The sequence below is a fragment of the Sebastes umbrosus genome, chromosome 12 (genome assembly GCF_015220745.1).
Source record: "Sebastes umbrosus isolate fSebUmb1 chromosome 12, fSebUmb1.pri, whole genome shotgun sequence".
NCBI lineage: Eukaryota > Metazoa > Chordata > Actinopteri > Perciformes > Sebastidae > Sebastes > Sebastes umbrosus.
In genome coordinates, this window is record NC_051280.1 from 34,025,321 (window position 1) to 34,053,058 (window position 27,738).

At 42.4% G+C, this 27,738-nt stretch overlaps 1 protein-coding gene and 6 gene segments (V, D, J or C); all 7 read right to left on the reverse strand.

Annotated features, from left to right (window-relative positions):
* The window catches only part of LOC119499314, an 843,332-nt gene that overhangs the window by 814,217 nt on the left and 1,377 nt on the right, over positions 1-27,738 (reverse strand). The window lies entirely within an intron of this gene.
* LOC119497856 lies at positions 1,858-2,785 on the reverse strand. The segment is given in 2 exon segments: positions 1,858-2,240; positions 2,331-2,785. Coding segments are annotated over 2 exon segments (429 nt in total).
* LOC119498515 lies at positions 12,271-13,459 on the reverse strand. The segment is given in 2 exon segments: positions 12,271-12,679; positions 12,991-13,459. Coding segments are annotated over 2 exon segments (423 nt in total).
* LOC119497857 lies at positions 13,218-16,421 on the reverse strand. The segment is given in 3 exon segments: positions 13,218-13,306; positions 15,244-15,564; positions 15,655-16,421. Coding segments are annotated over 3 exon segments (456 nt in total).
* On the reverse strand, positions 20,864-21,821 carry LOC119498504. The segment is given in 2 exon segments: positions 20,864-21,610; positions 21,725-21,821. Coding segments are annotated over 2 exon segments (447 nt in total).
* Positions 22,930-23,839, reverse strand: LOC119498520. The segment is given in 2 exon segments: positions 22,930-23,391; positions 23,703-23,839. Coding segments are annotated over 2 exon segments (420 nt in total).
* On the reverse strand, positions 23,866-24,497 carry LOC119498505. The segment is given in 2 exon segments: positions 23,866-24,275; positions 24,390-24,497. Coding segments are annotated over 2 exon segments (435 nt in total).

A 27,738-nucleotide genomic window follows, 5' to 3' on the forward strand; every position in this document is an offset into this window, starting at 1 on the left:
AACTGGCTTTGAAAGGCTAAACGCCAACAAATATAGACTGAAGCAGAATGTTTGGTTTGAGATTTCGGATTGAGAGGACGCTGGCGTGTTTGTCGCCGCTTCTCAGTTCCGTAGCAAAACTTCGCTTTTTGTTTAAATCTGTGCCTACATTCACTGCATGTAGGAATAAGTTATCACTATAAGTTGTATTTACACTTCACTGTCTGGTGCTGCTAACTGTCAGAAGATTGTGCACATTTGGCTCTGTGTGCTCGCCTTCTCCAGTGATCAGCTGTCAGCTGTTAGCCAAGCGGCGCTATCAATTTACTGTGGATTATCCAACGTCACTCCGCTGCTCACGTTTGGACATCTCCATGCCACGACTCCAGGACTATCCACCTTGTGTTCTGGCTACACTGTTTGCTGCTGCTGTTCTGGCTACATTTCATACAGGATTTCATGGCACTTAATCAAGCCACTCCCCCTGGATATGTCTACATACAAAAGCCTCGCTCCATGGGTCGTGGCGGCGGGCTGGCTGTTATACATCGAGCTGACATCCTGGTCAAAGACCTCCCAGTACCCAATGTCACCTCGTTTGAGTGTGTCATTTTCTCCCTGGTTGGGTCTACACAGCTCCAGGTTGTCCTCATCTACCGCCCCCCTAAAGCCTCCACCACCTTCATGTCTGAGCTGTCTGAGCTTCTCACCTCTGTCTGCTCCATGTCTCCATCTACACTCCTGCTCGGTGACTTTAATATTCATGTGGACTCCACCAGCTGCTCGTTTGCCACTGAATTCCTGTCACTGTTGGACTGTTTCAACTTCACACAGCATGTTAAAGGTCCCACCCACACTAAAGGCCACACGCTGGATCTGGTGTGCTCCACTGGCACAACTCCCTCCCATCTGCAGTGCCTGGACCTTGCGGTTTCAGACCATCTCGCTGTTCTCTGCACTGTTCCTGTCACCCTGCCCAGGCAGCGCACAAAACGTACCATCCAGTACAGGAACATCAAGACAGTGAGTACACCAGCTCTGAACGACCTGATAGCGACCCATCTGACCTCAGATCCACACGACAGCTCTGCTGATGGGCTGGTTGCCCACTACAACGCCACTTTATCCGGCAGCCTTGACTCCCTTGCCCCCCTCAAAACCCGGACTGTCTCCTATACCCGTCCCGCCCCCTGGTTCACCACTGAACTCCGCACCCAGAAGTCCACCGGCCGTCAACTGGAGAGGCGCTACAAAAGATCTGGCCTCACTGTCCACCTTGAGGCTTATAAAGAGAATGTGAGTGCCTACAAAGTAGCTCTCTCCCAGGCCAAAACACAGTACTACTCCACCCTCATTACCAACCAACAAAACCACCCCAGACTGCTGTTCTCCACCATCAACCGGCTCCTTCGCCCCCTCGACCCCCCCCTCCCCTCAGGTGCCCCCGACCTCTGCACTAAGTTCCTGGACTTTTTCCAGGACAAAGTCGAGTCCATCCATCAGCAGCTCTTGGCGCCTGCCCACCTCCCTCCACACACACCTCAGCCACTGGGCGTGGCTCCCTTGGATGTTCGCCTGCCTCAGTGCTCCCTCTCCTTCTTCTCCCCTGTATGTGCTCCTCAGGTTGCAAAGTTGGTCACTAAGGCCAAAGCCTCCACCTGTTCTCTGGACCCCATGCCCACAGCCTTGGTCAAGGCGTGCCTACCTGCCCTGTGCCCCATTATGGTGAACATCATCAACTCCTCCTTGGCATCTGGTCTTGTACCCGACAGCCTCAAGATGGCATCAGTCACTCCCATCCTCAAAAAGCCAGGTCTGGACCGGGATGACAGCAACAACTACTAGCTCCTGTTGGAGTGGAACAGAGTGTGACTCCCTCTAGTGGACGTTGTGGAGTATTGTGTTGTCTTTGCTCCAAAGGTTTTTGTACAGAGTTGTGGTGTTTCCTGTCACTGTGGGCTGCAGAGCACAGTAGTACACAGCAGAGTCTGACAGCTGAAGCTTCTGGATCCTCAGAGGAACTGATCTTAAGGCTGAATTCAGTGTGGATGAAAATCTCTCCTGGTCCTCTGTTTTCCCCGAGCCGACATTAAAGCGGCTCAGGATGAATTTGGGGCTGTTGTTTCCATCCTGTTTGTACCAGAACAGATAGTGATTAGATGAAGTGCTGTTATATTGACAGCCAAGTGTTACTGCCTCTCCTTCAGCAGCAGTCTCATCTCCTTCTGGTTGCAGCACGTTGTCTTTTTGCGCTCTGCATTCTGTCAAACAGCAACAAACAGTATCAGTGTGCCGTTAAAGAATCATGTCAATGTTGGACGGATAGCAAAGAAAGCCAGTTGTGTTCCTACCGAGGCTCGTAGCAGCCAGCAGCACTGAGATGAACAGAGGCGTCATGTGTGCAGTGTTGAGTCTAAAGAAGGCTGTGATCTCTCTGTGTAGTCTTCATCAACACTGAGTTGGTGGATTAGAAGGAGGAAGCTGATCACAGTGACAGGGCTCATTCACAGCCCCAACACAACACTAACACACTTTGGGCCTCTCTCCTTTCCTACTGCTGACGCTGTTGTGTGGACTCATCATTGGACGTTTCAGGAGACATGTGTCCTGTTTTACATTCACTTTGTTCCACAACAGAGAAAAGCTGCTTTAATATCTGTGATCACAAAGACTGACAGTAAACTGAGGATGAACATGTGATCAACATGTGACTCTTTCTGCTCTCTTCACACTGCTTCTTCTCTTCAATGTAAATGGACAGTTTGGTATCTTTTGGTCGTCTGCAGCCGTGAGACGTCACATTCAAAGATGCTGCAGTTGTTGTGGAAGCAACCGGTTGTTGACTTGGTAAAACGTGGAGCTGTTCATGTGTGACTCTGTCTCCAGATATCATCACTGTTCATGGTAGAGTTGTAAGGCAAGGAAGCTTTATTTGTAGAGCACATTTCAGCAACAGGGCAATTCAAAGTGCTTTACATAAACATTTAAGAACATTGTGACAAAGTGCAAAAGAACATTAAGACGTAATTAAAACAGTTATATAAACGTAAAAACATTAAAGATTAGAAAATAAAAACAAGCTCAAAATAAAAGCTGGGATAGAAGCTAAAATAGAATATAACACACAAGAGTAGACGTTATAGTGCAGCATAAGATCATTATCTGGTTCAATAAAAGGCAGCAAACAGATAATTTTTAAGCTTTGATTTAAAAGAACTCAGAGTTGGAGCGATCCTGCAGGGTTCTGTTGGAGCGGTCCTGCAGGTTTCTGGGAGCTTGTTCCAGATATTTGGTGCTTAAAAACAGAACGCTGCTTCTGCATGTTTAGTTCTGACTCTGGGGACACTAAGCAGACCTGATCCAGATGACCTGAGAGGTCTGGATGGTTCAGAACATAGCAGAAGATCAGAGATGTATTTTGGCCCTGAATCATTTAGTTCTTTTAGTGTAAACCAGCAGGAGTATTTAGAGACCAGTTCTCTGAGAGACAGGGAGTCGGTCTAGAGACTTCAGAACTGGACTGATATGATCCACTTTCTGGGTCTTAGTGAGGACTCTAGCAGCAGCGTTCCAAACGTAGTAAAGACCAGTAAGACCAGTAAAGACGCCGTTACAGTAGTCAAGTCGGCTGAAGATAAATGCATGGACTAGTTTTTCCAAATCCTGCTGAGACATCAGTCCTCTAATTCTTGCTATATTCTTAAGGTGATAGTAGGCTGTCTTTGTAATTGTCTTAATGTGGCTGTTAAAGCTCAGGTCAGACTCCATGACTAGACCAAGATGTCTGGCTTGGTCCGAGCTTTTTAACATTACAGATTGTAGGTGAGCACTAACCTTCAATCTTTCCTCTTTGGCTCCAAAAACTACGACCTCAGTTTTGTCTTTGATCAGCTGAAGAAAATTCTGGCACATCCAATTATTGACTTGTTCAATGCACTCACTCAGTGCTTGTATTGGACTGTAGTCTCCTGGTGATAGAGTTATGTAAATTTGTGTGTCGTCTGCATAGTTATGGTCATTTATTTGTTGTTGTTATCCAAAATCTGACCCATTGGGAGCATGTAGATGTTAAACTAAAGAGGCCCCAAGATAGAGCCTTGGGGAACTCCGCATGTTCAGCTCAGATTTGCAATTTCCTATACACACAAAGAACTCCCTGTCGTTAGGGTAGGATTTAAACCAGCTGAGTGCTATGCCAGAAATACCCACCCAGTTTTCCAGTCGGTCTAGTAATATATTATGGTCAACCGTGTTGAATGCAGCACTGAGATCCAGTAAAACTAAAACTGAAATTCTACCACTGTCTGTGTTCAATCGGATGTCATTGAAGACCTTAACAAGAGCAGTCTCAGTGCTGTGGTTTCGTCGAAAACCTGACTGGAAGACATCAAAAGAGTTGTTTAGTCCCAGAAAGCTATGTTGTAGTAGTAGTAGTAGTTAGTGTTTCAAGGTCTATTTGGGGTGTATCTGCAGCTTTCAGAGGATAGTGAAGAATGGAAGGAGCTCATGGTGACCTAATGACCCACAGGGTACCAAGAGGACTGAATCAGTCTCTCTCTTGTCATGGTGGGTTGTGTTTGGTTGGTCCCTGATGTGGATTTGCTGCTCATGTGGATCCCCCCCCAGTGTTTCATTAGCAGCTGTAACCACAGTGACTCTGATCAGAATCCATCTGATATGAAGCTGTGGTTTGAATACCACTTCCCTCCTCTCTGAAGAGTAGTCCCATATCTGTGTTGAGCTTTTTGTACAGCCTCTTCTCCACTTTGTATCACTGTGTTTCTAGAGCACAGTAGTACACAGCAGAGTCTGACACTGTAGCAGGGGAGATGTTCAGATGGATTTGGTTCTGATCCACTTTAATCTTCAGTTCAGGGATTTTACTTGTCAATATTCCTCCAGTTCCTGAATGAGAGATGATGAACTCTGGTGATTTTCCTGAATATTGTCGATACCAGTAGAAATAATCACCAGCAGTTGGTTGTTTAGAGTATGTGTAGGACAGAGTAACAGGGCTGTCTTCTAAACTGGACTCTTCATTCTTGACTGGAGTGAGTTTTCCACAGCTGACACCTGAATGAAGAGACAACTCTGTTATTTATTATGTTACAGAACTCTGAAGAAATGAATCCCATTTATGAAACATTGGAGTTCAAGTTGTTTTTAAAACAGCAGAATCTAGCGTACCTGTTAGAATAGTGACAAACAGTAGAGAAAGTCCATAACAGTCCAATGAGAGCATGTTGAATGAAGGTAATGTTGATGGTTTGTGTATTGAACTCTGCTGAAAATAGAAGTTCCTCTCTCTTCTATAGCTCAGTAACATCTTAGCTCCTCCCTGAATCTCTCCAGCTTATGTGCACACACCTATGCACATGTAAATGCTTATGTGCACACCCAGAGTCACGTTCACGCCCGATATATTGTTGCTTGCACTCAGATATATTGTTCCTTGCACTCAGATATATTGTTGCTTGCACTCAGATATATTGTCGTTTGCACTCAGACATATTGTGGCTTCCACTCAGATATATTGTTGCTTGCGCTCAAATATATTGTTGCTTGCACACAGATAGATTGTTAGTTACACTGAGATATATTGTTGCTTACACTGAGATATATTGTTGCTTAAACTCAGATATGTTGTTGCTTACACTCAAATGTTGTTGCTTACACTCAGATATATTGTTGATTGCACTCAGATATATTGTTGCTAATGTGAAAATACATTGTTTCTTGCACTCAGGTATATTGTTGCTTACACTGAGATATATTGTTGCTGGCACTCATATATTGTTACTTACATTCAAATATATTTTTGCCCGCAGTCAGATATATTGTTGCTTATGCTCAAATATATTGTCGTTTGCACTCAGATATATTATTGCTTGCACTCAGATATATTGTTACTTGCACTCAGATATATTGTTGCTTGCACTCAGATATATTGTTGAGTATTTATTAGTGATGAAGTGATGACATCCAGATTTCTGTCTTTGAAATGTTAAATTGTGAACTGATATTTCAGGTTTTATTGTCAGAAACATCCGTACCTACGAGAGTTGAACAGAGCAGAATAGCAGCCAGTTTTTCCATGTTGACGGAGGTGAAATGTTGTAACTGAATGTTCAGTATGAAAAAGTTTAGTGAGTTGTGTTTGGTCTGATGTTCACAGCTGGAATCAAACAGTTCTCTGTCATGAAGCCACCTGTGCAGTCAGGAGGAGACTCATATTCAGATAAGTTTCATCTCTAAAGGTCTTCATCACAACTGACTCATGAGGGGAAGCAGTCTAGACTGGATCATCATCTCCTGTTGAGGTGTAACAGAGTGTGACTCCCTCTAGTGGACGTTGTGGAGTATTGTGTTGTCTTTGCTCCAAAGGTTTTTGTACAGAGTTTAGGTGTTTCCTGTCACTGTGGGCTGCAGAGCACAGTAGTACACAGCAGAGTCTGACACTGCAGCAGAGGAGATCTGGAGATCCACACCATCCTTTTCTTCAGACAGTTTAGTGAAGAACTTAGTGTCTGATTTCAGAGATTCTGCTGGTCTTGTAACATTAAGACCTGAGATAGTGATGATGAACTCTGGTGGTTTTCCTGGATATTGTCGATACCAGAAGAAATAATCACCAAGACTTATAGTCTTAGAGTATGTGTAGGACAGAGTAACAGTGCTGTCTTCTAAACTGGACTCTTCATTATTGACTATAGTGAGTTCTTCACAGCTGACACCTGAAGGAAGAGACAACTCTGTTATTTATTATGTTACAGAACTCTGAAGAAATGAATCCCATTTATGAAACATTGGAGTTCAAGTTGTGTTTAAAACAGCAGAATCTAGCATACCTGTTAGAATAGTGACAAACAGTAGAGAAAGTCCATAACAGTCCAATGAGAGCATGTTGAATGAAGGTAATGTTGATGGTTTGTGTATTGAACTCTGCTGAATATAGAAGTTCCTCTCTCTTCTATAGTTCAGTAACATCTTAGCTCCTCCCTGAATCTCTCCGTCTCCTCTTAGATCTGGATTTGACCTTCTCTCAGTTCCACTTCCTCCTGGTTAACAGACTGGTAGCAGCATTTTGGACCAGCTGGAGGAGGGAACTTCTTCTTTTTCTGGTGTTTATAACAGGAGTTACAGAACGGTAGCTGTGATGATTTAAAGGATGGATCACCTCCTAAAGTAGAGACAACATTATGTTAAATCAGCTGATGATGAAAGGAAAGCTCAGCGTCAAATATTATCCCAGACTGATTTTGGTCATGTCTGAGCCCATGCTTATGTGCACAGTGAGAGCCACGTTCACGTCCGATATATTTTCTTTTTCACTCAGATGTATTGTCGTTTGCGCTCAACTATATTGTTGCTTGCACTCTGATATATTGTTGCTTGCACTCAGATATATTGTTGCTTAAACTCGGATATATTGTTGCTTGCACTCAGATATATTGTTGCTTAAACTCAGAGATATTGTTGGTTGTATTCAGATATGTTATCGCTTAAACTCAGATATGTTGTTGCTTTTACTAAGATATATTGTTGCCTTCTCTCAGATATATCGTCGCTTAAACTCAGAGATATTGTTGCTTGAACTCAGATATATTGTTGCTTAAAGTCAGATATATTGTCGCCTTCTCTCAGATATATTGTCGCTTAAACTCAGATATGTTGTTGCTTTTACTAAGATATATTGTTTCTTGCACTTAGATATATTTTTTGCTTGTACTCAGATATATTGTTGCTTGCACTCAGATATATTGTTGCTTGCACTCAGATATATTGTTGAGTAATTATTAGTGATGAAGTGATGACTTCCAGATTTGTGTCTTTGAAACATTAAATTGTGATCTGATATTTCAGGTTTTATTGTCAGAAACATCCGTACCTACGAGAGTTGAACAGAGCAGAATAGCAGCCAGTTTTTCCATGTTGACGGAGGTGAAATGTTGTAACTGAATGTTCAGTATGAAAAAGTTTAGTGAGTTGTGTTTGGTCTGATGTTCACAGCTGGAATCAAACAGTTGTCTGTCATGAAGCCACCTGTGCAGTCAGGAGGAGACTCATATTCAGATAAGTTTCATCTCTAAAGGTCTTCATCACAACTGACTCATGAGGGGAAACAATCTAGACTGGATCATCAGCTCCTATTGAAGTGGAACAGAGTGGGACTCCCTCTAGTGGACGTTGTGGAGTATTGTGTTGTCTTTGCTCCAAAGGTTTTTGTACAGAGTTGTGGTGTTTCCTGTCACTGTGGGCCTCACAGCACAGTAGTACACAGCAGAGTGTGACAATGCAGCAGAGGAGATGATCAGATGAAACTTTTTTGTATTTCTGTCATGTGTAAAAGACAACCCTGCTGTGTCCTCTGAATAATCCGTGATGAGAAGCTGTGGAGATGAACTGGACTTGTGTTGATACCAGTAGAGGTTTTGTACAGAGCCTGAATAGCTGCAGGAGAGAGTCACATTGTCTCCTTCCAACGCCGGCATTACATCTTTAAATGGTTTCACTAAATCCTCCGAGGATCCTGAAGAGAACAAAGAGAGATTTCACCAGGACATTTGTATTTCTTTAAACTGCCTTCAATGGTAGAAGTTGACTTACCAGGATGAAACGTGAACATCATCATCCAAACTAAAAAGAGCTGCATTACTTTCACTGGTTGTGAATGAACACGAGAGAGAACACAGCAGCTCTTCACTGCCAACATGAAGCTGTTCATATTCAGCTGTGGAGCTCTTCCTCCTGCTGTGGTCTGTTGACATCATCATCATCATCATCATCATCATCATCATCATCATCATCATCAGACTGAACAACCTGATATCATCCCTACTCGTCATATCCTTTCATTTCATTTTCATTTGAAAAAGGATAATGTTGAACATTCAAACAGATGTAAATGTAGCCGAGTAGAATACTAATAATTGAATAATAAAAATAATACAACAGGTCAGAACATACTACAGTGGTATAAAGCATATTTAGTACAGTTAAACAACATGAGCAGATAAAGTCCAAGTACATATAAAGATGAGATAAAAATAGCTTCAGTAACGACATTGTTGGTTCTCAACAAGCCATTTTCTTAATATTGAAATGTTGTGTAGCTCCTACTGTACGGTCCGATCATCAGCCACGACCTGAGTGATCACACTGTACGGTCCGATCATCAGCCACGACCTGAGTGATCACACTGTACGGTCCGATCATCAGCCACGACCTGAGTGATCACACTGTACGGTCCGATCATCAGCCACGACCTGAGTGATCACACTGTAAGGTCCGATCATCAGCCACGACGTGAGTGATCACACTGTACTGTCCGATCATCAGCTACGACCTGAGCGATCACAAATTACGGTCCGATCATCAGCCTTGTCATGAGTGATCACTCTGTAAGGTCCGATCATCAGCCACGACCTGAGTGATCACACTGTACTGTCCGATCATCAGCCACGACCTGAGTGATCACACTGTACGGTCGGATCATCAGTCACGATCTGAATGATCACACTGTGCGGTCCGATCACTAGCCACGACCTGAGTCATCACACTGTACGGTCCGATCATCAGCCACGACCTGAGTGATCACACTGTACTGTCCGATCATCAGCCACGACCTGAGTGATCACACTGTACGGTCCGATCATCAGCCACGACCTGAGTGATCGAATTGTACGTTCCAATCATCAGCCACGACCTGAGTGATCACACTGTACGGTCCGATCTTTGCTGATAAAGGGTAGATTAGATGTAGGCCTGTCATTACTGAGGATCTTTTCATGTCGATGTGGCTCCTTTAAGAGAGGCTTCACTAATCAGGGATCATTGTGCGTCTAGTAATATGTCCTCTGGATCAAACTGTCATGTTGTGTGAACCAGTTTGAGCTTTCAGGGTGAAACAGCAGAGAGAGAACAGCTTTAGTGGATGATGATGATGTTGGTTGAGTTGTTGGAGCATTTGTTGTGTTATCGTCTTAAAGTGGAACAGAGTGTGACTCCCTCTAGTGGACGTTGTGGAGTATTGTGTTGTCTTTGCTCCAAAGGTTTTTGTACAGAGTTTTGGTGTTTCCTGTCACTGTGGGCCTCACAGCACAGTAGTACACAGCAGAGTGTGACACTGCAGCAGAGGAGATGTTCAGATGGATTTGGTTCTGGTTCTGATCCACTTTAATCTTCAGTCCAGGGATTTGATGTTTCATTATTGTTCATTTTGCTAAATGTGAGATGATGAACTCTGGTGGTTTTCCTGGATATTGTCGATACCAGTAGAAATAATCACCACCAGAATATGAGTAGGACAGAGTCACAGTGCTGTCTTCTAAACTGGACTCTTCATTCTTGACTGGAGTGAGTTCTTCACAGCTGACACCTGAAGGAAGAGACAACTCTGTTATTTATTATGTTACAGAACTCTGAAGAAATTAATCCCATTTATGAAACATTGGAGTTCAAGTTGTTTTAAAACAGCAGAATCTAGCGTACCTGTTAGAATAGTGACAAACAGTAGAGAAAGTCCATAACAGTCCAATGAGAGCATGTTGAATGAAGGTAATGTTGATGGTTTGTGTATTGAACTCTGCTGAATATAGAAGTTCCTCTCTCTTCTATAGTTCAGTAACATCTTAGCTCCTCCCAGAATCTCTCCGTCTCCTCTTAGATCTGGATTTGACCTTCTCTCAGTTCCACTTCCTCCTGGTTAACAGACTGGTAGCAGACGGATAATAAAAGAATAACTAACTAATAGAAAGTTAGGTCAAAACGATGGGTTTTGAGTCTGGATTTAAAGACCTCCACAGATTCAGACTGTCTGATGTCCAGAGGGAGGTTATTCCAGAGGAAAGGGGCTCGATAAGAAAAGGCCCTTTGGCCTGCTGACTTCTTTTTAACTCTGTGGACAGACAGGAGCCCTGTATTCTGAGAGAGGAGAGTCCTGATTGGAGTATCAGGTTGAAGTAGATCAGACAGGTAGGATGGAGCGTGCCCATTTACTATATTCTAGGTCATCAGAAGCACCTTAAAGTCTGATCTGACGTGGATCGGGAGCCAGTGTAATGAAGCCTAAACTGGTGTAATATGGTCCCATTTTCTAGTTTTAGTTTGAAGACTTCTAGTACTAGAACGAGGCAGACCTGATAGCAAAACATTACAATAATCCAGTCTGGATGATACAAAGGTGTGAATTAGGACCTCTGCATCAGCCATGGATAAAGAAGACCTGATGGTAGAGATGTTGCATAGGTGAAAGAAGGCGATCTTTGTGATGTCTTTAATGTGCTGATCAACAGAAAGAGTTGAATGGAACGTAACACCAAGATTCATAACTGTTGAACTCTGGGATATCACCCAGTTCTCTAAAGATCCTGTTACCTGATCAAACTGATGTCTATGTGGAGCAGGGCCAATGACCAGCATCTCAGTTTGATCTCAGTTTAGGAGCAAGAGATTACTTTACATCCAGTTTTTCACCACAGACAGGCAGGCCTCTAGTTTAATCATTAGGGATCTATCCTCCGTCTTTATAGGCAGATACAGCTGAGTATCATCAGCGTAACAGTGGAAACTAATTCCGTGACTACGTATTATTTGGCTCAGAGGTGTGATGTATAGGGAGAAGAGCAGAGGGCCAAGAACAGAGCCCTGAGGTACGCTATATTTCACCTCAGAGAATATTGATGTGGTATTATTAAAAGAGACACACTGCGTTCTTTCAGATCGATGAGATTTTGACCATGCTAGAGCCAGTCCAGAGACACCAAATATGTTGTCCAATCGGTCAATGAGTATACAATGATCAATAGTGTTGAAAGCTGCACTGAGATCTAGTAGTAAAAGCACCGAGGTGGAATCTGAATCCATGTTTAGGAGCAGATCATTTAGGACTTTAGTGAGCACAGTTTCAGTGGAGTGGCCCTGAAAGCAGATTGAAAGGGTTCATAAAGATTACTGTTTCATATATGATCTGAACGTTGTTGAGAAACCACTCTTTCTAGAACTTTAGCAAAGAATGGAAGGTTTGAGACTGGTCCATAGTTATTTAGACACTCTGGGTCAAGGTGTGGTTTTGTAAGTAGAGGTTTAACTACTGCTGTCTTAAAGCTAGCGGGGACAATACCAGTCGTAAGAGACTAGTTGACAATATTTAGTATTGTCGGTCCCAGCAATGACCAGAGAACTTTAAAAAGTTTAGCTGGTGGGGGCTATTGTTTTAGTGAATAGAAGAGCCATATGGGCATGTCTGTAAAAATGGATGGTACTTCAACACTAGACTGCATCATCAGCTCCTGTTGAAGTGGAACAGAGTGTGACTCCCTCTAGTGGACGTTGTGGAGTATTGTGTTGTCTTTGCTCCAAAGGTTTTTGTACAGAGTTTTGGTGTTTCCTGTCACTGTGGGCTGCAGAGCACAGTAGTACACAGCAGAGTCTGACAGCTGAAGCTTCTGGATCTTCAGAGGAACTGATTTCTTGTTGATTCTAGCATCAAATCTGTCTTTCTGGAATTCTGGAGCTTTATCTACGTTTTTTGAGAAACTTTTCAGCATGTACTTTGGGGAATCATGAACTTCCTGTTTGTACCAGAACAAAGTGGGATTTTGGTCACTGGTCACAAATGTACAGTCCAGTGTGATTGTGTGTCCTTCAGTAGCGATGACATCTCCTGTTGTCTGGTTCACTCTGTCTTCTCCTTTACACTCTGGGGAAGAAGAGAACATGCAGAGGAAGAGATGAATGAATAAAGATGATTGATTAAAGGAGAACAATCAGTAGGTTTAAAGAGTTACCTAGCCACAGAGTCACAATCAGAGACATTTAGAATAGTCTGGATTTTCACTGACTACTGTCTGATGTCACATTAAACCATAGAAGGAGTTCTTTAGAAGCTACTAGATAGCAACAGAAATGATGTGTTGTTGCTTCTCTGTATAATGAACATTAAAAGCACTCACAGCTCAGTTACTAGTGAAAAGTGTTGAGAGAGGAAACATGGAGTTGTTTGTATCTTACCAAAGAAAAGAGCAGCAAGAATAATCCACAGCCAATGTTCCATGTCTACAACAAGGTTTAAATCAACAGGAGAAACTAGCTGATGTTCAACATTCAGTCTGACAATTGTTCTCTTCACAGCAGCACTTGTGATTGACTGAATGGTTGAACACAGTGCACGAGTAGTGCACCTCCTACTGGATAATGTGGCCCTCTAGTGGAGGTCAAAAGTTGTTGTTTTGTCTTGTTTAAGTTTTAAAAGCATCATCTGGGTTAGTCGGCTCAACAGAAATGTATAATTGTGGTTCGTCTGCGTAGAGCTTGATGATGATGTAACCTAATGAAAGCATATATCAGGAAAACAGCCGGGGACCAAGACAGCTTCCTTGTGCAATACCAAACGGCTTCACAGATCCATATGTGCGTCTAGTAATACAGACGTGGACAAAATTGTTGGTACCCTTCCGTTAAAGAAAGAAAAACCAACAATGGTCACTGAAATAACTTGAAACTGACAAAAGTAATAATAAATAAAAATGTACTGAAAATTAGTTAATGAAAATAAGATATTGTTTTTGAATTGTGGTTCAACAGAATCATTTTAAAAAACAAACTAATGAAACTGGCCTGGACAAAAATGATGGTACCCTTAACTTAATATGTTGTTGCACAACCTTTTGAGGCAATCACTGCAATCAAGCGATTTCTGTAACTCTCAATGAGACTTCTGCACCTGTCGACAGGTATTTTGGCCCACTCCTCGTGAGCAAACTGCTCCAGCTGTCTCAGGTTTGAAGGGTGCCTTCTCCGAATGCATGTTTCAGCTCCTTCCACAGATGTTCAATAGGATTTAGATCAGGGCTCATAGAAGGCCACTTCAGAATAGTCCAATGTTTTGGTCTTATCCATTCTTGGGTGTTTTTAGCTGTGTTTTGGGTCATTATCCTGTTGGAGGACCCATGACCTGCAACTGAGACCAAGCTTTCTGACACTGGGCAGCACATTTCACTCCAGAATGCCTTGATAGTCTTGAGATTTCATTGCACCCTGCACAGATTCAAGACACCCTGTGCCAGATGCAGCAAAGCAGCCCCAGAACATAACCGAGCCTCCTCCATGTTTCACATTAGGTACAGTGTTCTTTTCTTTGTATGCTTCATTTTTGCGTCTGTGAACATAGAGCTGATGTGACTTGCCAAAAAGCTCCAGTTTTGTCTCATCTGTCCAAAGGACATTCTCCCAGAAGCTTTGTGGCTTGTCAATATGCATTTTGGAAAATTCCAGTCTCGCTTTTTTATGATTTGGTGTCCTCCTCGGTTGTCTTCCATTAAGTCCACTTTGGCTCAAACAGTGACGGATGGTGCGATCTGACACTGATGTACCTTGACCTTGGAGTTCACCTCTAATCTCTTTGGAAGTTGTTCTGGGCTCTTTGGTTACCATTCATTTTATCCGTCTCTTCAATTTGTCATCAATTTTCCCCTTGCGGCCACGTCCAGGGAGGTTGGCTACAGTCCCATGGACCTTAAACTTCTGAATAATATGAGCAGCTGTAGTCACAGGAATATCAAGCTGCTTGGAGATGGTCTTATAGCCTTTACCTTTAACATGAAGGTCTATAATGTTCTTTCTAATCTCCTGAGACAACTCTCTCCTTAGCTTTCTGTGGTCCATGTTCAGTGTGTCACCATGATACCAAACAGCACAGTGACTACTTTTCACCCTTTAAATAGGCAGACTGACTGATTACAAGTTTGAAGATACCTGTGATGCTAATTACAGGACACACCTTAGTTTAACATGTCCCTATGGTCACATTATTTTACATCTTTTCTAGGGGTACCATCATTTTTGTCCAGGTCAGTTTCATTAGTTTGTTTTTTAAAATGATTCTGTTGAACCACAATTCAAAAGTAATGTCTGATTTTCATTAATTAATTTTCAGTAAATATTTATTTATTATTACTTTTGTCAGTTTCAAGTTATTTCAGAGACCATTGTGGGTTTTTCTTTCTTTAACGGAAGGGTACCAACAATTTTGTCCACGTCTGTATGTCCTCTGGATCAAACTGCCATGTTGTGTGAACCAGTTTGAGCTTTCAGGGTAAAACAGTGGAGAAAGAATAGCTTTAGTGGATGATGATGATGTTGGTTGAGTTGTTGGAGCATTTGTTGTGTTATCGTCTTAAAATGTAACAGAGTTTGATACCATCTAGTGGACGTTGTGGAGTATTGTGTTGTCTTTGCTCCAAAGGTTTTTGTACAGAGTTGTGGTGTTTCCTGTCACTGTGGGCCGCAGAGCACAGTAGTACACAGCAGAGTCTGACAGCTGAAGCTTCTGGATCCTCAGAGGAACTGATCTTAAGGCTGAATTCAGTGTGGATGAAAATCTCTCCTGGTCCTCTGTTTTCCCCGAGCCGACTGTAAAGCGGCTCAGGATGAATTTGGGGCTGTTGTTTCCATCCTGTTTGTACCAGAACAGATAGTGATTAGATGAAGTGCTGTTATATTGACAGCCAAGTGTTACTGCCTCTCCTTCAGCAGCAGTCTCATCTCCTTCTGGTTGCAGCACGTTGTCTTTTTGCGCTCTGCATTCTGTCAAACAGCAACAAACAGTATCAGTGTGCCGTTAAAGAATCATGTCAATGTTGGACGGATAGCAAAGAAAGCCAGTTGTGTTCCTACCGAGGCTCGTAGCAGCCAGCAGCACTGAGATGAACAGAGGCGTCATGTGTGCAGTGTTGAGTCTAAAGAAGGCTGTGATCTCTCTGTGTAGTCTTCATCAACACTGAGTTGGTGGATTAGAAGGAGGAAGCTGATCACAGTGACAGGGCTCATTCACAGCCCCAACACAACACTAACACACTTTGGGCCTCTCTCCTTTCCTACTGCTGACGCTGTTGTGTGGACTCATCATTGGACGTTTCAGGAGACATGTGTCCTGTTTTACATTCACTTTGTTCCACAACAGAGAAAAGCTGCTTTAATATCTGTGATCACAAAGACTGACAGTAAACTGAGGATGAACATGTGATCAACATGTGACTCTTTCTGCTCTCTTCACACTGCTTCTTCTCTTCAATGTAAATGGACAGTTTGGTATCTTTTGGTCGTCTGCAGCCGTGAGACGTCACATTCAAAGATGCTGCAGTTGTTGTGGAAGCAACCGATTGTTGACTTGGTAAAACGTGGAGCTGTTCATGTGTGACTCTGTCTCCAGATATCATCACTGTTCATGGTAGAGTTGTAGTAGTTAGTGTCTCAGGGTCTATTTGGGGTGTATCTGCAGCTTTCAGAGGATAGTGAAGAATGGAAGGAGCTCATGGTGACCTAATGACCCACAGGGTACCAAGAGGACTGAATCAGTCTCTCTCTTGTCATGGTGGGTTGTGTTTGGTTGGTCCCTGATGTGGATTTGCTGCTCATGTGGATCCCCCCCCCCCAGTATTTCATTAGCAGCTGTAACCACAGTGACTCTGATCAGAATCCATCTGATATGAAGCTGTGGTTTGAATACCACTTCCCTCCTCTCTGAAGAGTAGTCCCATATCTGTGTTGAGCTTTTTGTACAGCCTCTTCTCCACTTTGTATCACTGTGTTTCTAGAGCACAGTAGTAGAGAGCTGTGTCTGCCAGGGTTAGTCTGCTAATGGTCACTTCAGTTGAGTTGAACCCTGTTTCACATTGATATCGTTTATCAGGAATATACTCATCTGTGATGCTTCTTGCTCCTTTCCAGAGTATAAACTGAGGAGCCTGAAGGTCACCATGATGTCTGTACCAATAAAGGTAAACGTAGTCTGAAGTTGTCTCATAGTCACATCTGAGTGAGACAGATTCTCCTTCTCTTTTACTGAGCTCATCTTCTACAGGAGAGATTTGGTCTCCAGCTATTAGTCCTGGAAAAAGTAGAGAAAATGAAGCCATTAGACTGACTGATTGTTGATGAGGCTGAGAGGAGAAGACAACTGGACAGTGTTACTCTGTGGACACAAACACTCCACTTTCTATCAACCTGGAGAAAAGAATCACAACATGGAGTTGTTTGTATCTTACCAAAGAAAAGAGCAGCAAGAATAATCCACAGCCAATGTTCCATCTCTACAACAAGGTTTAAATCAACAGGAGAAACTAGCTGATGTTCAACATTCAGTCTGACAATTGTTCTCTTCACAGCAGCACTTGTGATTGACTGAATGGTTGAACACAGTGCACGAGTAGTGCACCGCCTACACAAAGCTGTTATTGAGATGGAAGATGATCTGCTCAGATACCCATTTGTCAGCAACCTTGGGTACTGTTGGGGAGGATGTTGATTGGTCCATCATTACATCTGGAAAGTGGGTCACCAGATGTGAAGATTGGACTGACGATGGCAGATTTCCAAACATTTGGGAACTGACTGTTAATGATAGAAGTAACTGGATTAACTAGTGCTGAACCAAGGTCTCTGAGCAGAGTTGTATCCATCCCAAACACAGCCGTTGCTCTTGAAGGTTTGAGGGACCTGATGATTTTCAGTACTTGTGGCTCAGTGATGTGTTGTAAGGTAAAAACAGGCTCTCCTCTAGGTGCTGGGTGAACTCTATCCTGGTTAACTGAGAGCTCCTGGGTGATATCAGCCACAGAGTCCACAGGGTGCTGATTGAAGGCCTCTGCTATTTCAACCCAGTCCCTTGAGCTGAGCTTTTCTGCTTTTTTAACTGATTCCAGATCATTTTAGCACTACCTTCCTCCTCATTTATAGCTGTTATAAAAAGTTTGCCTTGGTTTTCCTGATATCCTTCACTACCTCATTCCTTATCGTGGGCTAGTGATATTTGTCATGTTGTAATTTGGTTTTAATGGCGTTTTTTAAAGCAAGGTCACGCTCTTTCATGAATTTTAAAATGTCACCATTTACCCAAGAAAGACTATTGTTTTTTGCCCTATGTTTAACCTTGTGAGTAAATTCTGTGATGATGTTCTGTATTTTGCCAGAGAATGTCAGACAATCCTATTCCAGATTAGCTCCAGACAACAACTAATCCCAGTTTAAACTGGGCATACACTGTACCATTTTAGCCCGTTTCCGGCCCCAATTTTGAGCCTCACGACTCATTTTAGAGTCGGACCGAATTTCAGCTTCGCTGGGCGTCGTTTACCGTGCAGTGTACGGGGGGGACCGAGGACCGATTAACTCCTCCTGACCGGCCGTCGAGCAGTCGGATGAATTTCATTGTCTGCATTTCAGAAAACATTGGAAGAAACTTTTCCTTAATCTAGAATCTAACAACCCTTTTAGAATAAGTAGAACCATCAGTGATGAGAGCATGTTGGATCTTGCTCTTAAATCTGGATTTTACCTTCTCTCAGTTCCACTTCCTCTACCTTCAACTCTGAAATGACTTATGCTGCCGTCACCTTCATATAAATCATGTTTCACTACTGTTGGATACAAATGAGTGTTTTTGTAGTGTTGAGTATTTTCAGTCATTTATCTTTATTGATTTTATTGTAAGAATCTAGACTGGATCATCAGCTCCTGTTGAAGTGGAACAGAGTGGGACTCCCTCTAGTGGACGTTGTGGAGTATTGTGTTGTCTTTGCTCCAAAGGTTTTTGTACAGAGTTTAGGTGTTTCCTGTCACTGTGGGCTGCAGAGCACAGTAGTACACAGCAGAGTCTGACAGCTGAAGCTTCTGGATCCTCAGAGGAACTGATGTCTTGTCGACTGTAGCATCAATTCTGTCTTTCTGAACGTCTCCAGCATCCTTTGCTCCAGAGTAGCGTTGCAGGATAGACTTTGGGGAATCATGAACTTCCTGTTTGTACCAGAACAAAGTGGGACTTGGGTAACTGGTCACAAATGTACAGTCCAGTGTGAGTGTGTGTCCTTCAGTAGCGATGACATCTCCTGTTGTCTGGGTAACTCTGTCTTCTCCTTTACACTCTGGGGAAGAAGAGAACATGCAGAGGAAGAGATGAATGAATAAAGATGATTGATTAAAGGAGAACAATCAGTAGGTTTAAAGAGTTACCTAGCCACAGAGTCACAATCAGAGACATTTAGAATAGTCTGGATTTTCACTGACTGCTGTCTGATGTCACATTAAACCATAGAAGGAGTTCTTTAGAAGCTACTAGATAGCAACAGAAATGATGTGTTGTTGCTTCTCTGTATAATGAACATTAAAAGCACTCACAGCTCAGTTACTAGTGAAAAGTGTTGAGAGAGGAAACATGGAGTTGTTTGTATCTTACCAAAGAAAAGAGCAGCAAGAATAATCCACAGCCAATGTTCCATCTCTACAACAAGGTTTAAATCAACAGGAGAAACTAGCTGATGTTCAACATTCAGTCTGACAATTGTTCTCTTCACAGCAGCACTTGTGATTGACTGAATGGTTGAACACAGTGCACGAGTAGTGCACCTCCTACTGGATAATGTGGCCCTCTAGTGGACGTTGTGGAGTATTGTGTTGTCTTTGCTCCAAAGGTTTTTGTACAGAGTTTTGGTGTTTCCTGTCACTGTGGGCCTCACAGCACAGTAGTACACAGCAGAGTCTGACACTGCAGCAGAGGAGATGATCAGATGAAACTCTTTAGTATTTCTGTCATGTGTAAAAGACAACCCTGCTGTGTCCTCTGAATACTCCGTGATGAGAAGCTGTGGAGATGAACTGGACTTGTGTTGATACCAGTAGAGGTTTTGTACAGAGCCTGAATAGCTGCAGGAGAGAGTCACATTGTCTCCTTCCAACGCCGGCATTACATCTTTAAATGGTTTCACTAAATCCTCCGAGGATCCTGAAGAGAACAAAGAGAGATTTCACCAGGACATTTGTATTTCTTTAAACTGCCTTCAATGGTAGAAGTTGACTTACCAGGATGAAACGTGAACATCATCATCCAAACTAAAAAGAGCTGCATTACTTTCACTGGTTGTGAATGAACACTAGAGAGAACACAGCAGCTCTTCACTGCCAACATGAAGCTGTTCAAATTCAGCTGTGGAGCTCTTCCTCCTGCTGTGGTCTGTTGACATCATCATCATCATCATCATCATCATCATCAGACTGAACAACCTGATATCATCCCTACTCGTCATATCCTTTCATTTCATTTTCATTTGAAAAGGGACAATGTTGAACATTCAAACAGATGTAAATGTAGCCGAGTAGAATACTAATAATTGAATAAAAATAATACAACAGGTCAGAACATACTACAGTGGTATAAAGCATATACAGTACAGTTAAACAACCTGAGCAGATAAAGTCCAAGTACATATAAAGATGAGATAAAAATAGCTTCAGTAACGACATTGTTGGTTCTCAACAAGCCATTTTCTTAATATTGAAATGTTGTGTAGCTCCTACTGTACGGTCCGATCATCAGCCACGACCTGAGTGATCACACTGTACGGTCCGATCATCAGCCACGACCTGAGTGATCACACTGTACGGTCCGATCATCAGCCACGACCTGAGTGATCACACTGTATGGTCCAATCATCAGCCACGACCTGAGTGATCACACTGTACGGTCGGATCATCAGCCACGACCTGAGTGATCACACTGTACGGTCGGATCATCAGCCACGTCCTGAGTGATCACACTGTACGGTCGGATTATCAGCCACGACCTGAGTGATCACACTGTACGGTCGGATCATCAGCCACGACTTGAGTGATCAAACTGTACGGTCCGATCATCAGCCACGACCTGAATGATCACACTGTACGGTCCGATCATCAGCCACGACCTGAGTGATCACACTGTGCGGTCCGATCACCAGCCACGACCTGAGTGATCACACTGTACGGTCCGATCATCAGCCACGACCTGAGTGATCACACTGTACGGTCCGATCACCAGCCACGACCTGAGTGATCACACTGTACGGTCCGATCACCAGCCACGACCTGAGTGATCACACTGTACGGTCCGATCACCAGCCACGACCTGAGTGATCACACTGTACGGTCCGATCTTTGCTGATAAAGGGTAGATTAGATGTAGGCTTGTAATTACTGAGGATCTTTTCATCTCGATGTGGCTCCTTTAATAGAGGCTTCACTAATCAGGGATCATTGTGCGTCTAGTAATATGTCCTCTGGATCAAACTGTCATGTTGTGAGAACCAGTTTGAGCTTTCAGGGTGAAACAGCAGAGAAAGAACAGCTTTAGTGGATGATGATGATGTTGGTTGAGTTGTTGGAGCATTTGTTGTGTTATCGTCTTAAAGTGGAACAGAGTGTGACTCCCTCTAGTGGACGTTGTGGAGTATTGTGTTGTCTTTGCTCCAAAGGTTTTTGTACAGAGTTTTGGTGTTTCCTGTCACTGTGGGCTTCACAGCACAGTAGTACACAGCAGAGTCTGACACTGCAGCAGAGGAGATCTGGAGATCCACACCATCCTTTTCTTCAGACAGTTTAGTGAAGAACTTAGTGTCTGATTTCAGAGATTCTGCTGGTCTTGTAACATTAAGACCTGAGATAGTGATGATGAACTCTGGTGGTTTTCCTGAATATTGTCGATACCAGAAGAAATAATCACCAGGAATTATAGTCTTAGAGTATGTGTAGGACAGAGTAACAGTGCTGTCTTCTAAACTGGACTCTTCATTCTTGACTGGAGTGAGTTCTCCACAGCTGACACCTGAAGGAAGAGACAACTCTGTTATTTATTATGTTACAGAACTCTGAAGAAATGAATCCCATTTATGAAACATTGGAGTTCAAGTTGTTTTTAAAACAGCAGAATCTAGCGTACCTGTTAGAATAGTGACAAACAGTAGAGAAAGTCCATAACAGTCCAATGAGAGCATGTTGAATGAAGGTAATGTTGATGGTTTGTGTATTGAACTCTGCTGAATACAGAAGTTCCTCTCTCTTCTATAGTTCAGTAACATCTTAGCTCCTCCCTGAATCTCTCCTTCTCCTCTTAGATCTGGATTTGACCTTCTCTCAGTTCCTCTTCCTCCTGGTTAACAGACTGGTAGCAGACGGATAATAAAAGAATAACTAACTAATAGAAAGTTAGGTCAAAACGATGGGTTTTGAGTCTGGATTTAAAGACCTCCACAGGTTCAGACTGTCTGATGTCCATAGGGAGGTTATTCCAGAGGAAGAGGGGCTCGATAAGAAAAGGCCCTTTGGCCTGCTGACTTCTTTTTAACTCTGTGGACAGACAGGAGCCCTGTATTCTGAGAGAGGAGAGTCCTGATTGGAGTATCAGGTTTAAGTAGATCAGACAGGTAGGAATGAACGTGCCCATTTACTATATTCTAGGTCATCAGAAGCACCTTAAAGTCTGATCTGACATGGATTGGGAGCCAGTGTAATGAAGCCTAAACTGGTGTAATATGGTCCCATTTTCTAGTTTTAGTTTGAAAACTTCTAGTACTAGAATGAGGCAGACCTGATAGCAAAACATTACAATAGTCCAGTCTGGATGATACCAAGATGTGAATTAGGACCTCTGCATCAGCCATGGATAAAGAAGACCTGATGTTAGAGATGTTGCGTAGGTGAAAGAAGGCGATCTTTGTGATGTCTTTAATGTGCTGATCAACAAAAAGAGTTGAATGGAACGTAACACCAAGATTCATAACTGTTGAACTCTTGAATATCACCCAGTTCTCTAAAGATCCTGTTACCTGATCAAACTGATGTCTATGTGGAGCAGGGCCAATGACCAGCATCTCAGTTTGATCTCAGTTTAGGAGCAAGAGATTACTTTACATCCAGTTTTTCACCACAGACAGGCAGGCCTCTAGTTTAATCATTAGGGATCTATCCTCCGTCTTTATAGGCAGATACAGCTGAGTATCATCAGCGTAACAGTTGAAATTAATTCCATGACTACGTATTATTTGGCCAAGAGGTGCGTTGTTGGTCCCAGCAATGACCAGAGATCTTTAAAAAGTTTAGCTGGTAAGGGCTATTGTTTTAGTGAATAGAAGAGGCATATGGGCATGTCTGTAATCCAGCAAATGGATGGTACTTCAACCCTAGACTGGATCATCAGCTCCTGTTGGAGTGGAACAGAGTGTGACTCCCTCTAGTGGACGTTGTGGAGTATTGTGTTGTCTTTGCTCCAAAGGTTTTTGTACAGAGTTTTGGTGTTTCCTGTCACTGTGGGCTGCAGAGCACAGTAGTACACAGCAGAGTCTGACAGCTGAAGCTTCTGGATCCTCAGAGGAACTGATTTCTTGTTGACTGTAGCATCAATTCTGTCTTTCTGAACGTCTCCAGCATCCTTTGCTCCAGAGTAGCGTTGCAGGATACACTTTGGGAAATCATGAACTTCCTTTTTGTACCAGAACAAATAGGAAAACGTGGCACTGGTCTCAAATGTACAGTCCAGTGTAAGTGTGTGTCCTTCAGTAGCGATGACATCTCCTGTTGTCTGGTTCACTCTGTCTTCTCCTTTACACTCTGGGGAAGAAGAGAACATGCAGAGGAAGAGATGAATGAATAAAGATGATTGATTAAAGGAGAACAATCAGTAGGTTTAAAGAGTTACCTAGCCACAGAGTCACAATCAGAGACATTTAGAATAGTCTGGATTTTCACTGACTGCTGTCTGATGTCACATTAAACCATAGAAGGAGTTCTTTAGAAGCTACTAGATAGCAACAGAAATGATGTGTTGTTGCTTCTCTGTATAATGAACATTAAAAGCACTCACAGCTCAGTTACTAGTGAAAAGTGTTGAGAGAGGAAACATGGAGTTGTTTGTATCTTACCAAAGAAAAGAGCAGCAAGAATAATCCACAGCCAATGTTCCATCTCTACAACAAGGTTTAAATCAACAGGAGAAACTAGCTGATGTTCAACATTCAGTCTGACAATTGTTCTCTTCACAGCAGCACTTGTGATTGACTGAATGGTTTAACACAGCGCACGAGTAGTGCACCTCCTACTGGATAATGTGGCCCTCTAGTGGACGTTGTGGAGTATTGTGTTGTCTTTGCTCCAAAGGTTTTTGTACAGAGTTTTGGTGTTTCCTGTCACTGTGGGCCTCACAGCACAGTAGTACACAGCAGAGTCTGACACTGCAGCAGAGGAGATGTTCAGATGGATTTGCTTCTGGTTCTGATCCACTTTAATCTTCAGTCCAGTGACTTTAAAAATTCCTACTTCTCCTGAAGAAGAGTGTGAGATGATGAACTCTGGTGGTTTTCCTGGATATTGTCGATACCAGAAGAAATAATCATTACCAGTTGGTTTTTCAGAGTATGTGTAGGACAGAGTAACAGTGCTGTCTTCTAAACTGGACTTTTCATTCTTGACTGGAGTGAGTTCTCCACAGCTGACACCTGAAGGAAGAGACAACTCTGTTATTTATTATGTTACAGAACTCTGAAGAAATGAATCCCATTTATGAAACATTGGAGTTCAAGTTGTGTTTAAAACAGCAGAATCTAGCGTACCTGTTAGAATAGTGACAAACAGTAGAGAAAGTCCATAACAGTCCAATGAGAGCATGTTGAATGAAGGTAATGTTGATGGTTTGTGTATTGAACTCTGCTGAATATAGAAGTTCCTCTCTCTTCTATAGCTCAGTAACATCTTAGCTCCTCCCTGAATCTCTCCGTCTCCTCTTAGATCTGGATTTGACCTTCTCTCAGTTCCACTTCCTCCTGGTTAACAGACTGGTAGCAGTCGGATAATAAAAGAATAACTAACTATAGAAAGTTAGGCCAAAACGAAGGGTTTTGAGTCTGGATTTAAAGACCTCCACAGATTCAGACTGTCTGATGTCCAGAGGGAGGTTATTCCAGAGGAAAGGGGCTCGATAAGAAAAGGCCCTTTGGCCTGCTGACTTCTTTTTAACTCTGTGGACAGACAGGAGCCCTGTATTCTGAGAGAGGAGAGTCCTGATTGGAGTATCAGGTTTAAGTATATTAGATAGGTAGGAAGGAGCGTGCCCATTTACTATATTCTAGGTCATCAGAAGCACCTTAATGTCTGATCTGACATGGATCGGGAGCCAGTGTAATGAAGCTAAAACTGGTGTAATATGGTCCCATTTTGTAGTTTTAGTTTGAAGATTTCTAGTACTAGAACGAGGCAGACCTGATAGCAAAACATGACAATAATCCAGTCTGGATGATACCAAGGTGTGGATTAGGACCTCTGCATCAGCCATGGATAAAGAAGACCTGATGTTAGAGATGTTGCGTAGGTGAAAGAAGGCGATCTTTGTGATGTCTTTAATGTGCTGATCAACAGAAAGAGTTGAATGGAACGTAACATCAAGATTCATAACTGTTGAACTCTGGGATATCACCCAGTTCTCTAAAGATCCTGTTACCTGATCAAACTGATGTCTATGTGGAGCAGGGCCAATGACCAGCATCTCAGTTTGATCTCAGTTTAGGAGCAAGAGATTACTTTACATCCAGTTTTTCACCACAGACAGGCAGGCCTCTAGTTTAATCATTAGGGATGTATCCTCCGTCTTTATAGGCAGATACAGCTGAGTATCATCAGCGTAACAGTGGAAACTAATTCCGTGACTACGTATTATTTGGCTCAGAGGTGTGATGTATAGGGAGAAGAGCAGAGGGCCAAGAACAGAGCCCTGAGGTACGCTATATTTCACCTCAGAGAATATTGATGTGGTATTATTAAAAGAGACACACTGCGTTCTTTCAGATCGATGAGATTTTGACCATGCTAGAGCCAGTCCAGAGACACCAAATATGTTGTCCAATCGGTCAATGAGTATACAATGATCAATAGTGTTGAAAGCTGCACTGAGATCTAGTAGTAAAAGCAACGAGGTGGAGTCTGAATCCATGTTTAGGAGCAGATCATTTAGGACTTTAGTGAGCACAGTTTCAGTGGAGTGGCCCTGAAAGCAGATTGAAAGGGTTCATAAAGATTACTGTTTCATATATGATCTGAACGTTGTTGAGACACCACTCTTTCTAGGACTTTGGAAAAGAATGGAAGGTTTGAGACTGGTCCATAGTTATTTAGACACTCTGGGTCAAGGTGTGGTTTTGTAAGTAGAGGTTTAACTACGGCTGTCTTAAAGCTAACGGGGACAATACCAGTCATAAGAGACTAGTTGACAATATTTAGTATTGTCGGTCCCAGCAACGACCAGAGATCTTTAAAAAGTTTAGCTGGTGGGGACTATTGTTTTAGTGAATAGAAGAGCCATATGGGCATGTCTGTAAAAATGGATGGTACTTCAACACTAGACTGCATCATCAGCTCCTGTTGAAGTGGAACAGAGTGTGACTCCCTCTAGTGGACGTTGTGGAGTATTGTGTTGTCTTTGCTCCAAAGGTTTTTGTACAGAGTTTAGGTGTTTCCTGTCACTGTGGGCCTCACAGCACAGTAGTACACAGCAGAGTCTGACACTGCAGCAGAGGAGATGTTCACATGGATTTGGTTCTGGTTCTGATCCACTTTAATATTCAGTCCAGAGATTTTAAAAGTTCCTACTTTTCCTGAAGAAGAGTGTGAGATGATGAACTCTGGTGGTTTTCCTGGATATTGTCGATACCAGAAGAAATAATCACCAAGACTTATAGTCTTAGAGTATGTGTAGGACAGAGTAACAGTGCTGTCTTCTAAACTGGACTCTTCATTATTGACTGGAGTGAGTTCTCCACAGCTGACACCTGAAGGAAGAGACAACTCTGTTATTTATTATGTTACAGAACTCTCAAGAAATGAATCCCATTTATGAAACATTGAAGTTCAAGTTGTTTTTAAAACAGCAGAATCTAGCGTACCTGTTAGAATAGTGACAAACAGTAGAGAAAGTCCATAACAGTCCAATGAGAGCATGTTGAATGAAGGTAATGTTGATGGTTTGTGTATTGAACTCTGCTGAATATAGAAGTTCCTCTCTCTTCTATAGTTCAGTAACATCTTAGCTCCTCCCTGAATCTCTTCGTCTCCTCTTAGATCTGGATTTGACCTTCTCTCAGTTCCACTTCCTCCTGGTTAACAGACTGGTAGCAGTATTTTGGACCAGCTGGAGGAGCTCATTGGTCACATATTAATATAATTATAAATGTAAATTGAGTGGACCTAGGATTGAACCCTGTGGTACACCACAAGAAATCTTACAAAGAGTCTGTGATGACGACCAGTTTATGGAGATACTTGATTCACATTGTGTGATTGGTCAATAGTGGAGTTCAATATAACAGTTAATATATTGACTCACTGTTAGATACGATCACCATGTGTTTCTGATATTGAATTTTTTATTCCAATATAATGTTGCAAATTGTAAGCACTTTCATTGATCGATCACTGGTATCATTAACGATCAATCAATTAAATGTAACTATAAAAATATACAAATTGTGCGTCGACCAAACAATACCAAATGTGTTATTTTTCATCAACCAAAGCTTTATCTCCACAGCAACATATTACATTTTGTCTGACAGCATTGTATAGTCTCTGAAATATAAAGATGTAGAGGCCTAGACATATTGAACACACTGAATAATATTCAATATTAGATTACATGAGGAGTGTGCTCATTAAAATAATATCCGCTAACATATATCCTAGTTTAATAAGAAAGACGCTCAGAAACAACTAAATGTAACGCTGCAACAAGAAGCTAACAAACTTCTCCGACTGTCAGTGTTGTGAATTCTGCCTGTTCTTCTTGTTTTTGGTGCTGTTAGATCGCTGCTAGCCCGCCCCGTTAATAAAGGTGTATGAGGGACAGTAAACTGGCTTTGAAAGGCTAAACGCCAACAAATATACACTGAAGCAGAATGTTTGGTTAGATAAAAA